This window comes from Calliphora vicina, chromosome 1 (assembly GCF_958450345.1).
Source record: "Calliphora vicina chromosome 1, idCalVici1.1, whole genome shotgun sequence".
In the NCBI taxonomy this organism is placed as follows: Eukaryota; Metazoa; Arthropoda; class Insecta; order Diptera; family Calliphoridae; genus Calliphora; species Calliphora vicina.
Genome location: NC_088780.1, coordinates 103,507,750 through 103,525,811, shown reverse-complemented (window position 1 = coordinate 103,525,811; position 18,062 = coordinate 103,507,750). Strand labels below are relative to the sequence as shown.

The 18,062-nt window shown below is 28.5% G+C and overlaps 1 protein-coding gene across 2 annotated transcripts; it reads left to right on the top strand.

The window, feature by feature from the left end:
• Positions 1 to 279: 279 nt before the first annotated feature.
• On the top strand, positions 280 to 16,856 carry AP-1sigma (AP-1 complex subunit sigma-2). 2 transcript variants are annotated; one of them, XM_065515335.1, is made up of 5 exons: positions 280 to 401; positions 572 to 750; positions 824 to 932; positions 1,825 to 1,962; positions 3,649 to 3,832. In XM_065515335.1, exons 1-5 carry the CDS (start codon positions 399 to 401, stop codon positions 3,670 to 3,672), a joined length of 453 nt encoding a protein of 150 aa, XP_065371407.1. In that variant the 5' UTR covers positions 280 to 398; the 3' UTR covers positions 3,673 to 3,832. The 2 variants fall into 2 exon arrangements, with proteins under 2 accessions (XP_065371407.1, XP_065371406.1); XM_065515334.1 differs by lacking the exon at positions 3,649 to 3,832 and adding an exon at positions 16,569 to 16,856 and having other exon boundaries at positions 284 to 401.
• Positions 16,857 to 18,062: the final 1,206 nt, after the last annotated feature.

Genomic DNA, 18,062 nt, shown 5'->3' with positions numbered 1-18,062 from the left:
TTAGAAGCACTTTAAAAAACTACAAAAACAACAGGCACTTTGTTGTTATTTCGAACATTCTAAATGTCAATATCAGTATATCAAAAATAAATTGCTGGGTGATTGATAACATCTAGCTGAATGTGCCTTGCATTTGTGTATTTGATGGCGGTGTTCATGACCGATGACATACTACTTCAGGGAAACAACTCTGTTTTTGTCTTCGTTTGACTACACCTGATGACAGCAGCTGTCAAGTGCATTTTCCTTCATTATCTTTATTATTCATTCAACATTTTTTTCCTGTGTATTACTAGAGAAAATTTTCTTACATTCTTATGAATTTTTGTGAATAATTATTTAAATATTTAAAAAACTCTTAAGAAAATTGTGAAAAACGTTTAATTTAGACTAGCAAAATGGTAAGCTATAGAAATTTAGTTATTTCTTTACAAATTTCAGGAAAACATAAAATTGATGACGCGCCCCAATATTGTATATTTTTTTGTGTTACAAATTATTCAGTGGGTGCTCCGCCGCTTACAAATGCAATTTGTTAATGTTTTTTTTTTCGCTTTTTCTACTTTTGTAGATGCTATTTATGTTGTTATTCAGCCGTCAGGGTAAATTGCGTTTACAAAAATGGTATAACGCATATCCCGACAAAGTTAAGAAGAAGATTACCCGTGAATTGGTCACTACCATTTTGGCTCGCAAGCCCAAAATGTGTTCCTTTTTGGAGTGGAAAGATTGTAAAATTGTTTACAAGCGGTAAGTTGAGAATTTGTAAAGATTGAAAGGAAGTTTTTTGGAAAATTTATTTTTTTTTCTTGTAATGTTTCAGCTATGCCAGTTTGTATTTCTGTTGTGCGATTGAGCAAAACGATAATGAATTGTTGACTTTGGAAATTATCCATCGTTATGTTGAGCTGTTGGATAAATACTTTGGTAGCGTAAGTATTAAACAATTTGAAAGTAGTTAAAATAAGTTTTCGAGCTGATTTTAGAAAGTTATGGTAAAATAGTTGTAGATAATAAATAGTTTCGAGCTGATTTTTTTAAGTAAGAATATTGGTAGATCAATAAGGGGTAAACTGTTGTAATTTATACCTGTAATTCTAATGATAGATTTATATCATAGTCTAACTCGGGATCTAACATTTTAGCCGTAAATTTATTAATAAGACTAAAAAAATAAGACGATTAAAGAGAGCAGTATTCGGCTGTGCCATATATTATAGTATACATTAAGAAAAAATCTTTTTTGTTAAAAAAAATTGAGTTACAAAATATTTTACATGATTTTGACTTATGTCGGTCTGAATTTCTATGGTGAAAAATATCCCACTTGCGAAAATCACTCACGAAAATAAATTATTGAAATCTAAAAGAAAAATTAGTTTGCTAATTTACTCAGTGTAGGGTATTATATGGGAAGACTTGACCTACTTGTTTTTATTTATTTTATTTCGACGTCATTTCAATGCTAAAATACCGAAGGAGAGCGCTGTGATAAATATTAGTTATAATATAAATTAATAATTATCAGAAACTGATGTTGTTAATTGGCAGCAGCTGGTAATCGAAGCCAACCAATTAACTAACAGCACTCACTCTCATAAACATCGGTTGATACAGCTATCGCTGAGTGGACAATATTTGGGCGAGGGAGACTTGGATTGTTCTGGTTTCAGTTTATGCCGAATATTAATTTGTTTTGGTCAAATATTTCTTTTGTCATTTAGAATTCTTTATGTGAAATTATGTTTATTTTTAATGAACTTAGGGATGTTTTATACGAACATCATTATAGAAAATATGTATTTATTTAATTTCCATTTGCAGGTATGTGAACTGGATATTATTTTCAACTTTGAAAAGGCCTACTTCATATTAGATGAGCTATTAATTGGCGGCGAGATACAAGAAACCTCAAAAAAGAATGTGCTAAAGGCAATTGCCTCACAGGATCTATTGCAAGAGGTTAGTACACCAGAAATGTTTGATTTATAAATTAAACAACAGTTACAATAATCCAATAATTAATAAATAAATAATATGCATCCTAAATTAAACATACAGTTAAAAAGCAAAGCATCCATATATAATTTTGTTAAAAATTTTAAATTATAATTCAGTTAAATTTTTATTTTCTTTTTAATAATTTAAATTAATTTTTTTTGTTTTTTTTTTTTAATGCATTTAATGCAAACAATTCATTAATTAATGCTTACCAAACAATTTAATATTGAATTGAATTATTTGATGGCAATTTTATCTAATTATTTCAAATTTTATTTTCCTTTTATTTTTCTGATAACAAAACAAACAAAAAAAATCAAACTCAAAATGGACAACAATTCAAATAATTTCAATTTTAAAAATTTTCTAAACCCTTTAATAATTCTTAATATTATTTAATTGCTATTTGTTGATTTGCTTTTTGTTTTGTTTTTTAAATTTCCCTTAAAAGCAAGAAGAATTCTTTTATTCTTTGCATTAATTTGAAATATTTATAAAATTTGTTTTAATTTTAAATTAAAAAAGAAAAAATAGTTAAATTTATTTAAACCGTAATACACTACAACTATTTGCATGAATATAATTTATTTGCCTAAAGCGAAGCTCTTTTATTTGTTTTTTATTATTACATATTAATATATAAAATATTTTATTCGTTTTTTTTTTATAATATAATTATAATTATGATTATTTTATTAGTAAATATGATTCCTTTTGAAATGTATATCTTGTCAATTTATAAATTGTTTATTGAAAATAGTTTTTATTTCACTTGCCATTGCCATAACTAAAAGACCCCGTTGTCTTAACTAATGCCGTCCTGTTTATTTATTGTTTTTAAAATATATTTTATGCCATTTTATTTAAAACATATCTAACGAAAAATTGTTTGTTTTGTATAGTAAATTATTTGTAGCCATTTTGTGTAGATGTTTTTCTTATATTTTATAAGGTATATTTCTTTTTTTTTGTAAGTTTTGCATGATTTACGTTTTTAGTCCTACATAATGTTGTGCTGTGCTGTTATTGTTTTAATTTAAATAAAATATAGAAAATATACAAAATAGTTTAGGGTTGAAAGAAAGTTAGAGATGTGCAATAAAATCTATAAACAGGTTTTAAAACTCTTTTGATAAAAAACATAATTGTGAAATTTACAAATTCATTTAATAATAATAATAATAACAAAATGAAAAAAAAACTCTCACGATTTAAAGCACATCTCTTTCTTAAACGTCCCTTGAGCATGTTTCAATATTTCATAACTCGCCTAAACTGTTGTTATGCCCGTTTAAAACCACTAATCCAACAGTTAAACCCTGTAGTTATTAATAACAAAACCATCATAAACTTTACAATATATAATTGTGTCTTGTTTTGTGTTTTAATTAAACAAAAAAAAAACTAAAAACAAAATGTAAAATGTAAAATACATCATCAAAATGTATGTATTTGATTAATCATAATGTTAACCCTTCCATGTTCGTTTTCTTATTAATGCTTACCCAACAAACATTAACTACTCCTCTACTACTACTACCACTACACCTACAAATTGTATGATGTTGTTAAAATAATAAAAAAAATCCATACAAAAATCCTCTGCATACGTCTGTAACTACTACCTACTACCACCAATTACATCAGGACTTCAATGAGTATTTAAATTAAATTTTGTTAAGTGTATATTTTCCAAAAACAAAAAAAAATATAGTTTTTAGTAACAATTTTATTTATGTGTAATTTATTAAAAAGAAATATAATATTTATAATAAAAAAAATATAACAATTTATTGCTAAATAATAGTGCTTAACAAATATTAACATTAAACCGAGTATTTTTTCAATACGGGCATAATAGAAATATTATTTTGATAGCTAGTACATTTTTTAGTACTTTAGGTGATAAAGAAGTGAAACAAACAAAATGTTGTATTAGATTAATGTGAAAAATTTTATTGTTTTAATAAATATTTTTATCAATTTGATTAAATTTATTAAATAAAAAAAAACTAAATAATAAAACCCAAACATGACCTTTGCGAATGGTCGTTGGTAATGTGTTTTGTAGTGCACTAAACACAATAGATTTCAGCCAACCGAACGTTCATTTTCAGTCTGCCTATTTGCAATTCGGTGTCACCTAAAACGGGATTAAAGTCTCATAAATCACAGCAGCCAAAAAATGTGTTCATTATTGATCCTCTGAACACAATAGAACTCCATACACCCAATGGTCACATTCAATTTGCCATGAAGAATTGAACGCCAATTGACTTCCGCTCCCAGTGCTGAGCAGACGGCAGTGCCGGAATAATAACAACAACATTATCAAAAAATTTCCTCCAAACACAGTCTGAGTCATTTCAAATTATGCAATTAATTGGTTTAAAAGAAATTCTGAAAATTATTCGAAGGAATATTGCAAAATTTCAAAAGATTGGCAGTTGGATAGTTTCCGTGGGTGGGCAGCCACTCTCCAGCAGCTCACTTGTGCCCATTTAAAAAGCTGTTCCCGTTGCGATATCCAAGATAAAAAACAGCAGGTCTCTGATTCGATTTCATATTAAACCAACCAAATTCTCTGATGAAGGAATGGATGTGTTGCAGATACATATATCCTCGACAACTCTTCTAAAACCGAGAGGAAAAGGGGTTCGAAGTGTTGACTAGAGCCGGACAAAAGTGGATCACCGTCTACTGCTCTTCTTCGTTTTCACAGCTTCTACAGTAATCGTTAAACCGTAGGCCCATTCTCCTAGCATGTGTTTAAATTAAGCAGTGCCCTGTAATATTTGAAGCAATTATCTTTATCTATTTGCGATGGAATCATATCAGTAGATTCATCATCCTGCAAGCAACTAATAGGGGCCAGATCGTTATAGCAATAATAAAAGTGGATTTAGTTTCTGCTGGACAATTGTCTTGCAATTTGCAAGGGAGATATTTGAAAAGGGATCAATTGCCTATTCATCCATCATCGTAGTTATCCTGATTATCACTGTGTCCAGGGAACCGCATTATCCTAGCATATATCGCTATTTCATTTAGAGGCATCAAATGTCGTAAAGATACCCACTGTTTCATTACTGGCAGCCTTGCCCTATTAGTAAATATGCAGATATCTCCAGATATTCGATAATACAGAAGCCAGTTGAATTCTCGTTTTATGGCGACAATTTCTGCATAAAGAGCAGTGCAGATTCCCATAGAAGTTAAATATTTTAAAGCATCCTAGGTGCTTACCAGACCACAAGCCTCCAGCGTTCAGCCTCGCAGCAGAGTTCAGAGCCATTTGTCAATCTGTAACCGGTTAAGTATAGTGAATAAGCTTTACAGCACCTGTTATCAGAATTGCAGTAGTCCTTAAGACACGTTCAACGGTGTTTCGGTGAAAAGCATTATCCATGGCATACCACCACACCATTACCCTATAAAACAAAATGGGTTTGACAAAATATTAAAAAATCCAAATGATACCATTTGGCCCGATACCCCAGTTAGTACCAATTGCCCTCCTGCAAAAGCAAATGGAAGTTCATAATCGTCTATCTAGAATAATGCCACGATACTTTGCATACAGCCTTGCTCTCCCGACTTATACCATTCAGCTTCGTGGGCTTAATGTAGGCATTTGTTGAGAAGAGTTTTTAAGAAAGGTTGTAAAGTAATTTTGTGTAATATAAATGTTATAATCAGAGCTTTGTTAGAGTCATCTTCTTCATCCAATGATGATGAAATGTAAACAGTGCTTATCCGTTCATCGTATGTTAAATAAGAACTTTATTGAAAATGATCGTGCAAACAAGTAATAAGTGTCTTGTTCAGCAACATTTAACTTGAATTGTTTATATTTTTGGTTTTCAAATGTCCGCAAATTATAGCATTTTAGAATGGATATTTTATATAGTAATGAAAATAGTAATTTTTTATTAAATATTTTCAAAATTGTGAAAATGAGAATTAAAGCTTAAGTAAACAGGTTTTTAACCTCGATTTAATTAACTTACACACAATTAATCGTTTTATTTGTGTATAAATAAAAAGAATCCCACAATTGTATCTAATACAACATTTTGTTACAGTGTTATAATATAAAACTACATAAATATTTATTAAAGCTAAATATTTTTTTAAAATACATATCAAATTAGCTAGGATTTGTTAATGATTTAAATGTTTTTTACTATTATTATTAAAAGAAGAATCAATATCCATTATTATGTTGAAATTTCACCAATATATGTAATAATTTGAAATATTTTTTATAGTTGTGTGTGTGTTTATTCCTAATATGTTTTCCAATTTTAAAATATTTTCTTAGATTCTCAAAATTCCTATTAAATAAGAAAGACAATCATTGGTTTGTAATAAATTTTAAAATTTAGGTGTTTTTATATTTTCAGTGTTTATAAATTGTTAAAAAAAAATAAAGCTGTAAAAAATCGGGCTTTAAGTGTATAATTGTAGAGAAATTTGACAAAAAAAAAAGAATTTAAAGAAAGAATATATATGGTCAATATTTAAAGAAGAAAATATGAAGAGGGAAATAATACAAATTTGATGTGTTCTCGGTTTTGATAGTTTTCATTATTTTAACCGATAGACTTTGTGTTAATGAGAGTAAGGCTCAATTAATAAGTAAGAGTTTTGAGGCATGTTTTACAAATTGGGTTATTAAAAATCAAAAAACTATTATATTTCAGATACATATAAGTTGTCTGGTTTATTTCTTGTCTGAATAAATTGAAAAACTTCCAAATTTAAAACGTTTAAAATTAGTTTGATTTTTTGTCGAAATATAAAGTTTAAATATTAAATTTCAAGCTTAATTGTGTCCAAAACTATTTCGCTTTTTAAACATATTCATTGAACGATTAATTTAGAAACTATTTAATTTTCTTGTGCGACACTGATTGCGTTTTTGATACGCAATTTTAAATATGTTACCCTTTTTTATAATTCCCAACTGTTCATCGCGTTCTGACCCTGATGGCTATGAGTGCCAACCACTGATGTGGACATTATGTTCTAATTAATCAACGAGTTTAAACGCTCGTTTTGTAAAACCAAATTGCAATTTCAGTTTAAAAAACATATTGTTAAACCAATGAAACTTAAATAAGTCGAAGTTCGTAACAGAATATTTTTTAGTTAAACTGAGATTAAACAAAATTGAGATTAACTGATTGTATAGCCCTTAATCTATTAAGGATCGATCAAAATGTCCCATTTATTTTTAAATATTGACTATATAACATTTAATTGTTTTGTGTTTCTTCTCTTTTTTAACTATTGTTTCAAAAAAATTAATTGTACTTGTTTTACTTGCACTTTTTCTTTTAAATTAACTTTTTACAATCTGTTGCTCTTTTATTTTTCAAAGTGTCAAATCATGTCATACATTCAATATTTCCCTCCTAAAATACACTATATTCACTTCACAGTACTTTTTCCTTTCTATACTTCTATAGGTTGACGTTGTAGAGAGCACATTAGAAGAACTTGGACTATTTTAATTCTTAAAATAGAAATATTAAAACAAAAATTGTATTGAAAGTTAAATTCACTTATTGTCATTTTAAATGTAATTCGATTGTTACACTCAGACCCTCCCTTTTAACAATTATAGAGCAAAAATTTTGCACTCTCTTGATTTTACATGAATTTTTTTTGTGTTCCTTTGCGAAAAATTTCACTCTAAAAAGAGATAAAACTTTTTTAACATAGGGACAGAATGTTGCCTTTTCTGAATTTTTTTTCTACAAATTTCGCCTTAAAATGGAAAAGAAATGTTAAATTTTGTGCACTTTATTTTAAAATAGGGACAGAATGTTGCCTTTTCTGAAAAGGCAATATTTTATTTAGTTGAAAGTTTTTTTTTTCTACATTTTTCACCTTAAAATGGTAAAGAAATGTTAAATTTGTTGCACTCTATTTAAACACAGGGTATGAATTTTTTAAGAAATTTTGAAATACGTTTTCTTTCCTGTTAAAAATTAATAATTTTCATAATTTTACATGGAATTATTTGTGTTCTTTTCTGAAAAAGGCAAACATATAAACGGAAAACTAGTTTTTTTGCCGAAAATGTCAACCTAAAAGATATTAAACTTAAATTTCCCCTTATACATAAGCAGATAATGTTGTTAAGTTGCCATAATAAAAAGGTAACATTTCGAGGAAGTGAGGGCAACATTTTATATATTTGCATTAACAAAGTGAAATATTTTCAAGACAGAAAACTTAATAATGTTTAAGGAATATAATTTTAATGTCAATGATAGAAAACATATGATTTTATTAACTACATCTAAGGCCCACCGATTTTTATAGGAAAAATATAAAAATGATCCATTAATTTTGGGAATATTATAAAAAAGTAAACAAAAAACAAAATGTGCCTAATAAACCTAGTTTAATTACTTAAAGATGGATCTTTATTTAAATCGCAGATAAACTTTCACAGATTAATTGAGCCTATAACAATATCGCTATTCTCACATTCACATGTTATTAACATACGTTACATCTGCATCAAATTCAGAAAATTTCTCAAACTTTAAATTATTGATAGATTTGTTCTAAGCCCACATTAAAATATAGTTTAACATTAATTTGCATTTAAAAATATTGACCATAACTCCTGTGTTTTTTGTTTAACTGTCTTTTTTTAACTAATGTTTCAATAAATACATCATAATATTTGTTGTTTTTAGTTGTAATAATGTTATTTTTACTTGAGCACAAATCTTGTCTTTCTTTAATCTCTTTATTTTGTTTTCTTTGGCTAAAATACACTTTTTATATTCACTTCACAATACTATTTTTCTTTCTATACTTCTTCTATAGGATGACGTTATAGAGGGCACTTTAAGAGATATTGGACTTATTTAATTCCAAGAAAACACTTAAATAACTTGTAAAAATGCACTTATTGCTATTTAAATTTTAAATTAGATGGTTACAGAAAATGCAATTTTGTAGTAGATCAGTAGATCTTTTTAAATATATTATAGTACTTATAGTAGATCTTAGTCCCACAGTTTTATTTTTCTTAGTTTAAATCACATTCTTATGTAACATGACATGGTTTAGGGAATATAATTTAAATGTTGAAGAATTTACATATGATTTTAATTAACTGCAACTAAATCTTATAATTTTTTTTGTTAAAGAAACATTGTATATGACCAATACATACTAATTTTTTAAAAGAATAATTTGAAACGAAAAATGCAAAAGAAAGAAGAAATATAGGCATTTAAAATGCTAACCAAATTCTAAGTATACAAAGGATATTTTATTAAAACACAAAGTAGTTTAGTGATAATAATTTATTATCATATATTCCACTTGAAACTTCTTACCCCCATTATAACAATGTATAGTTATGTTTTAACCTAAAGTTATACTGACTGTTTTCATACAATAATTATTTTAACAGTTTAACTATTAACCCCCATTTTCTCAATATCTGGTTATCGTTTTTCGTAACGATAAACATTTTTTTTTGTATGAGAACTGTCAGTTTATCGTCACGATAAAAAATAACCAGAGATCCAAACCCAAACCGTACATTCGGAACGAAATAATTTAAGCATACAAATTATAACCAAAGTTTCTTTGGGTTCCACAAAGTTCCTACTGAACTGGTTTGTGATCTTTAGAACTAATATACAGAAAATAAGTACCTAATTCCTATAAGAATCTTCAGAATTCCAAAATTGTTATAAAATAATCGGAAGGGAACTACTGATTTTGGATCAAGTTGATTTATTCGAAAAAAAAAAAAATAATTCCAAGCATTTGTATGCTTAGATCATTTCATTCTTAAACTTATGAATTACGTACGTTTTATTTGTTCTACATTTTAATATGTATGCTTAGATTATTTCGTATTCTCTTTCTCTTTGATCCAGGCTTGGGGGATAATGATTACATTGTGTAATTTATTACTGGTATAATTACCATTACCTTGTAATTGTAATTGGATTTTTGCAATTACCATTACTTGTAATGTGTAATTGAGCATGGCACATTACTATTACATATAATTTCAATTGTTTTTTTAAAATAATTGACATGTTGCTTTGTTCAAAGCTAACATACAACTAATTGAATTCACAAAGTATACAGATGTGACATTTCAAATAAATCAATTTTTGGCAGCTTTCTGTTCTGACTCCTCTGTACACTTTGTGTTGAAGTTTTACTCTCAAATAGTTTGTATATCCTTCACCATTCCCTTTGTAATTTCCACACCTATAAAGTATATATTATGGATCGTTATAGATAGTGGAGTCGATATAGCCATGTCCGTCTTTTCAAATCAACATTCCGAAGACTCTAAACAACTTACAAACATGATTGATACATCATTATATCGGAATCCACAAATGGCTGAGATATCCAACAATTCACCTAAATATATTTTGAAATCGGTCCATTATTTCACCTCGCCACCATACAAATGATCTACCGAAATTGGACTTTATCGGTCATAACAGTTTAATTTATATAAATTTGTATATACTGAAGTTATATCACGTAATTTTATGATGATCGGTACATAAATAGTCATAGCTCCCATATACAGCCCGCTTCCGAAACTCACTTTAACGAGCATAAATCTCTTGGTATCCACAAAAAATTCAACGGAAATAAGTTTCATAATTTCATTGCGATCGGTGTATCGGCAAGTTCCGAAAATCATTCACGAAAATAAATTATTAAAATTAAAAAATAGTTGTTGCTCATTTGCTCAGTGTAGGGTATTAAGGAGTGAGATCGAAAAAACCTTAACTTAAAAAAGTAATAAAAAAGAAACCACTAAACCTACAGTTTTGATTTTTTTCTTTGATTGAAATTATTATTACAACTTACAAAAAATATTGAACCTTTTCCGGAAACTCTTCCATTAAGGTTTTTATAGAGCTTTTCGTCACTTAGCCCGAATAGGTAGTCCATTTCCGTTTAAAATCTACCTCACTTTTCGATACCTTTTTTGTGCTCTTCAATTCTCTTTTAACAAGATCCCAATATCTCTCCACTTGCCTTAGCTCCAGGCAGTTTGGGGGATTTGCCTCTTTTGCTACAAATATCACATTATTGTTCTTGAACCACTCAGGACCTTGCTTACCATAGTGACAGGATGTCAAATCAGGCCAAAAATAAGTGGACACATTAAGAAGTCTTATGAATGGCTGTATCCTCTTTTTTAAAGATTCCTTGATCTTAATTTCGGTATTTAGTGTTCTTTGTAACAAATGTTTGGCTTCTTTTGCCGCAACTGTATATTGCTTGCCATACCAAGAACTTTTTCGGAAAATTTTCTGCTTTTGGGGCGTAAACTTTTCTACAACATTCCCTCGAGCATCAGCAACATAAAAATATTTACCCGGAAGCTGCGAAAAATTTGCTACAACATACTTTTCGTCATCCATTATGTCTTTGATCTGTAAATTTTTTGCATAGTTCTTGTATGTTTGAGCCTTGTATGTTTTTAAACCAGCATAGGCTTTAACATTTCGTACCAAATAGTCCGAGTACTGAGCTAACCGTATTGCTTTCCTACCGAATGTGTTGGGAGCTCTTTTGAAAATCCTTTCTATTTATTGGCTTTAGAAACATCATGTATCAGGTTTTTTTTTATCAGCGGACAAGTTCTCCCGATACTGTTTAATAACATTGAAATCAGTTTGATGGCAGACCTTTGACTGTTTGGCCAACTTTTTGTAGGGGTTTTGTCTTGGGTTTTGTTGAAAATATTTAATAATTTTAGTACGTAATTTTTTCTCGTCACTCATTTCAATCAGATCAACAACAAATGAAGATAATTGACATTAAACATGATAACTGACATAATTTTCAAAGGTAACTTGATACAAAAAAAAATCAAATAATACTTGGGTTTAAAGTTTTAAGGAAAAACTTGTGTTAAGGTTTTTCTGATCTCACTCCTTATATGGTCAGGCTTGAATTTCATAATTTTTATACCCTTCGTCATGAGTGGCAAGGGTATATATAAGTTTGTCATTTCCGTTTGTAATTTCTACATTTTTCATTTGTGACCCCACAAAGTAGCCATATCCGTCTGTATGTTGAAGTCAACTTTCCGTAGCCCCCAAATAGCTTAGATACATAATTCATATATCAATATATCGGGAATTCTTCCGGCTCGGTTGAAATTTAAAATCGACAAAATCGGTCTACAAATGGCTGAGATATAAAACCGGGACAACCTCGATTTTTGCCCTATTTTTGATCTATATCTGGATTACTAAGTCCTTAATTTATACAATATGGATATCTAATGATAGATATTTCAAAGTCCATTGAAACGATGGACCTACAATGGGTCAAAATCGGGAAAAATATTTAAAAAAAAATTGTCATAAATTAATTTTCCAAACAAAATTCTTTTTAAAATTAAAAAAAATTAAAAAAAAATGGAAAAAACTTTTTTTTAAAAAAAATTAAAACACAATTTGGAAAAATTTTTTTTTTTTAATTTCAAAACAATAAAAAAAAATTGTTTAAATAATAAATTTAAAAAAAATATTTTTAAGTAAAAATTAAGTAAGGGTATATAAGATTCGGTACAGCCGAATATAGCTCTTACTTGTTTAATTTCCAAAAAAAAAAAAATTAATATTTATCTTAAAGTATTTACTTTACTTTGGTGAAGGGTATATAAGATTCGCCGCATCCGAATATAGCACTCTTACTTATTGTTGAATATCGTTCATAAACTGGACAATACGAATGCCTACCACTGTATTAGATGTTTAAAAGTATGTGGTATGTGGTTTAATTTTTTTCGGTACAAACTCAAACATTCTTTAAATAGATATGATGTTTTACTGATAAGTTAGATTTTATTGAATTATAGGGAATTGAAAACTGAAAATAATTATTATGCAACAAATTCTAAAACATTTTAATTCATACAAAAATAAACAATAAGAAAATTATCCATTATTCTCAATTGCTAGTCTAGACTTCAGCGAAAACTTTTTCAATTACATATTATTTCTGGTTTGAAAATGTTCCTTCAGAGACAAACTTCTCTATAGTGCCAAAACATAAAAATATATTTGTTTAATAATCATGCAAAACGACAAAAAGAAAGATTTTCCTTATAGAAACACAATTTAAGTTATTTAAATAATAAAACACGAACAAAACACTTAAACATTATTCCAAATTTATCCTTAAGCAATACACAATAACAAAAATAAAATTTAAATAAACTTTCAGCTAAATGTTTAATACAAAAATATATTAACCTAAAAAAAATGTTTATGTATGTATATTTTAATAGTAATAAATAGTTAATATATTTAATTACGAAAATTGTATATTCTGGTGTTGTTATTATAAATAATAAATAATAAAAAAAAACATTTATTAAATATAAACAAAATTTTAAACAAAATCCTGCATTATTATTACAACAACTTTGCAATGATTGTCTTTCTTAGTTTAGCAAAATTAAAATTCCTGGTAGTTTGAACTTGATGAATTTGAATTTCGAGAGATATTTAGGAAATAGTACCTTAAAATGGTGGTGATTTTTTATATATAAATATAACATTGTAATTGTAAATGTGTGTATTCAAATATCACTCTCTTTCTCTCTCTCTCTGTATTTCTCTGTATGTGTAAGTGTCCTTAGTGTGTGTACAAATTGTCCTTGTAATATTTTTAGTGTAAATTAAATTGTTGAAATTATAAACAAAAATATTTATGTTTAGTTAACAAATTCACCCAATATGCTTTTTAAAGCTTAAGAAATGTTTAAAATGCTCTAAATATGCCACAACAAAAACAACAAATATTTAGTTAAAATCACTTAAATTGTATTAGTCGTTTAGTGTTTAGCGTTAAACTGGGGTTTATGGTGTAATTTTAATGTAAATGTGTTAATGTAAAAAAAAAGTTTTAGCTTATTGTGCTTTTTATTGTAACTGAAAAGAAACTGAACAACAGACAATGTAAAATATTTATAAATATTACTACTACTTACTACATACTATTTAATTTTAATAATAAATTCTAATTCAAAATGTAAGTATGTATTCTAATGTTAGCGTATAAATTTTGAAATTGTTTTGCAATTCGTTTGGTTAAATTAAGGTTTATTTGTTGCTTTTTTAAGAGCACTTTGATTTTTGCACCTGGCTTGGGTTTGTGGTAAGAAAAATTTGGTCAAATCACAAGGTCCTAATATTTCACAATAGTTTAAAAATGTTGTTATTGCCTTTCAAGCAAATAATACTACTCTGTATGCAATGTTTATTGTGTTATCGTAACCAACCAGCAGAGATCTGCGCCGAAAGCCTAAGAGTCGGTTAAGCTGAGTCGCGAAATATTAGGACATTATGACAATATGACATGATATGAGACTATGTAAATTGGCCTATCGTGTTTGTCAGTTTGATATTACTAAGAAAGGAAAGTTAAAGATTTTATACTTTTCAGAAAGATGTGTTCTGAAATATTTTTTTACATCATCACCCTACGTCACCGTTTGTGGATAGATTAGTATGTTTTTATTATTAATTGATCCTCGAATTAAACGGCGTGTGATCAATGTTAATGCTAATAACAAAAATCCTAATGTGAGGATCGGTGTACAATTGTCCAGAGTAACCCTGTAAAGACCATTTAAGAAAATCGTTTTAATATCGTATGACTTAAAACTTAAGGATTTTTTTTTTAATTTTTAACTTTTATTTGAAACATAAATTTATTCAAAGTATTGGCCATTGTTAACTATAACCTTTTACCATGGATTCCTATCCAAAAGAACTGCTCATCTTTTGAGGCCAAAAACGAATTTTAGCTTTTATTTTGAAACATTTATTCAAAGTATTGGCCATTGTCAACTATGACCTTTTACCACGGATTCCTAGCCAAAAGAACTGCTCATATTTTGAGTCCAAGAACGAATCAAGCCAATTTCGGATTCTCTGTTTTGAAGTGAAGCGTATCCCAGAGAGAGTGTTTTAAATCGATCGAAACAAATAGTAGTTTTACGGGGCAAAGTCTGGGGCCGAATTACCGCACTCGTGATCGAATGAACTATCGTATCGAAAAATAATTTCGATATCGTAATTATAACAAAATGTACTAAATTTCATGCTCGATATTGAATGGCGTAATCTCAAATAAGAAAATTACGATCGATTTTACTCGATATCGAATGCGGTAATTCGGCCCCCGACTATAAGGCGGATGGGGCCAAACTTCACAAGCACTTCATTTCAACTAGTTTTTAACAGGTATTACATAATGTGGCCGAGCGTTGTCATGATGGAATATTACGGTTTCATGTCTGGCCGCATATTCTGGTCATTTTTCGGGAAATGCTTGCTTCAAACGAATCAGTTGCGTTCGGTACAGGTTCCTTGTCATGGTCTGGCCAGATTTCAGCAGCTTATATTAAATAGCACCCTTTTGCTCCCACCCAATACAGAGCATTACCTTAGCTGCATAGATATTTGTCTTTGGTGTCGATTCGGCTGGTTGGCCGATCTCACATACGATCTCTTACGCTTCGGGTTATCGTAATGGATCCATTTTTTATCGCAAGTATTGATTCGGTGCAAAAATGATTTTCTTTTATAGTGTTCAAACATTATTTCGTAAATGCAAAATAGACTTTCAAGTTATCTCGCATTCAATTCGAATGGTACCCAGATTCCCTGCTTTTGGATGAATCCAGCTGCTCGCAAACATTTAAAAATTGCTGATTGATGATTTCGAAAGCTCTTGTTGAGTTTTACAACAATTTTCATGGAGTAATGCCTCCATTTCATGGTCTTCAAACTAATTTGACTGGTCTGGACGATCTATGTCTTCCGTGTCAAAATCACCACTTCTGAACCGAACAAAGCAACTCTCGCACGTCGAAGCTTATGGAACACATTCACCACAAGCTTTGGAGAGCAAATTCAAAGGCGTTAAATAACCTCAGAAAGGTGGTCATTCGACCATTTCTTGATATTACACGATTACTGAATTAATACTTAAAATTGTAAAAGAAATTATTAGTGCGTTTTTCTTAATTTCGGAGTGAAATACCAGAGACTGAAGTATCTGCAACCCAATAAGTTTCAAGTCGCCAAATTCGAAAAAAATTTAAACTCTCAGTATGTATGTGGAAGACGGTTAGTTTTAACGACAATTAGATCTTGGCTTATAACTACTTATCCGAGACACACTGGTGCAAAGGTTGTGTCTGAGCTATACCACAGTAAGTTTATTCCCCAAGGTAGATCATTTAACAAAAATACAAGTATTTATAACCAGTTTTAAACCCAAACGCTACTTTCACCATAATTTCACCATTTTTTTTTTGTTGATTTCTGACAAATATTATTTTCTTTACTGGAAAACCTTCATAAATTTATCCAATAACACGAATTGCAAAACAAAATTTATTTCTTATAGTTAAAATTTCTTTTAACAGTTAATTATTTGCTTTTATTTGTTTAATAATAATTTAATTCTAAACATTTTTGTGCATTTCTTTGCTCTCTTTTTTTATCTCATTTTAGGATGAAACTCCTCAGGGTTTCTTTGATGATCACGGTCTTGGCTAAGTAAAATTGTTTGAAAAACATTTAAATTTTTTTTTTATTTTACTGCAACAAACAACATACTTAATCTGTAACTGTAACTGCTGTCCTTAATTCCAAAACGAAAAGAAAAAGTGAAAAAAAGACAATTATCACGATTTTTATCAAATAGAAATACATACATATTGAAAAGCGTTTTAATTAACAAATGTATTCTTGTAATCTTTATAAGTAAATATACATAGTATTATTATTTTTTGTAAACAATGGCCTTAATTATTTCTTTAAGTTTCTAATTAAAAACTCTAAATGATTTTAGTTTTTTTTTCTAATTTTAAAAACTATTTACATACAATAAACACTTCAAGCGAATTTCTTTTGCACTTTTGGCACCAAATTGTTTATGTTTATCACATAAGGCATAAAATCAAATATAAAAAAAATCTATTAGTTTTAATTACAAATACAATATTTTTTATTTAATACAAATGTGTAGTGTGCTTAAAATTATAAATAAATAAAAGAACTATTTGCTCAATTAAATGAAAGAAACACAAATTAATTTAAAAGATATTGGGAATGGGAAGAAATTATTGGTAAAGTATAACTTAAGTTATTTTATTTGTAGAAAAAGGAAAGGTAAGTGGTTTATAAGGTGTGTATCTAAAAATTTACCACGCCCACTTTTTTCGATTTATCTAAAATCGATTTGGCTAATTTTTTGTTTAAATGATCATCCAATTTAAGTTTTTACTGAACCCGGCAATTTTTTTTCTAAAATATCTAAAATCGCAGGACGCCTGGACCGATTTAACTAATTTTTTTTTAATGTTCGCAATACATAGTCCGCAAAAGTATTTATATAAATAAAAATTGTCCACGTCCACTAATACGCCCACTTATTAAATACATCTGCAAAATACATCGATCTGTGATCACTTATATTTCTGACCAAAAAGCGATTACTTATATAAATACTCATAATAGCTTAAATCGATAATAACTTGGCCAATAAGCGCTTAATCTAGAAAAGGAGTTTGATCTGTGTTCACTCATATTTCTGACCAAAAATCTATTTTTTATATAAAAACTCAAAATATCTAAATTCGCTAATAACTTGGCCAATAAGCGTTTAATCAAGAAAAGGAGTTCGATCTGTGATCACTCATTTTTCTGAGCAAAAATCGATTTTTTATATAAAAACTCAAAATATCTAAATTTGCTAATAACTTGGCCAATAAGCATTTAATCAAGAAAAGGAGCTCGATCTGTGATCACTCATATTTCTTAACAAAAATCGATTTTTTTATATAAAAACTCAAAATATCTAAATTCGCTAATAATTTGGCCAATAAGCGTAGAATCAAGAAAAGGATCTCGATCTGTGATCACTCATATTTCTTTACAAAAATCGATTTTTTATATAAAAACTCAAAATATCTAAATTCGCTAATATCTTGGCCAATAAACGTT

Coding starts and splice junctions, on each gene's coding strand:
- AP-1sigma (XM_065515334.1), top strand. Junction 751..823: donor TGTAAAATTGTTTACAAGCG/GTAAGTTGAGAA, acceptor GTAATGTTTCAG/CTATGCCAGTTTGTATTTCT. Junction 1,963..16,568: donor CACAGGATCTATTGCAAGAG/GTTAGTACACCA, acceptor ATCTCATTTTAG/GATGAAACTCCTCAGGGTTT.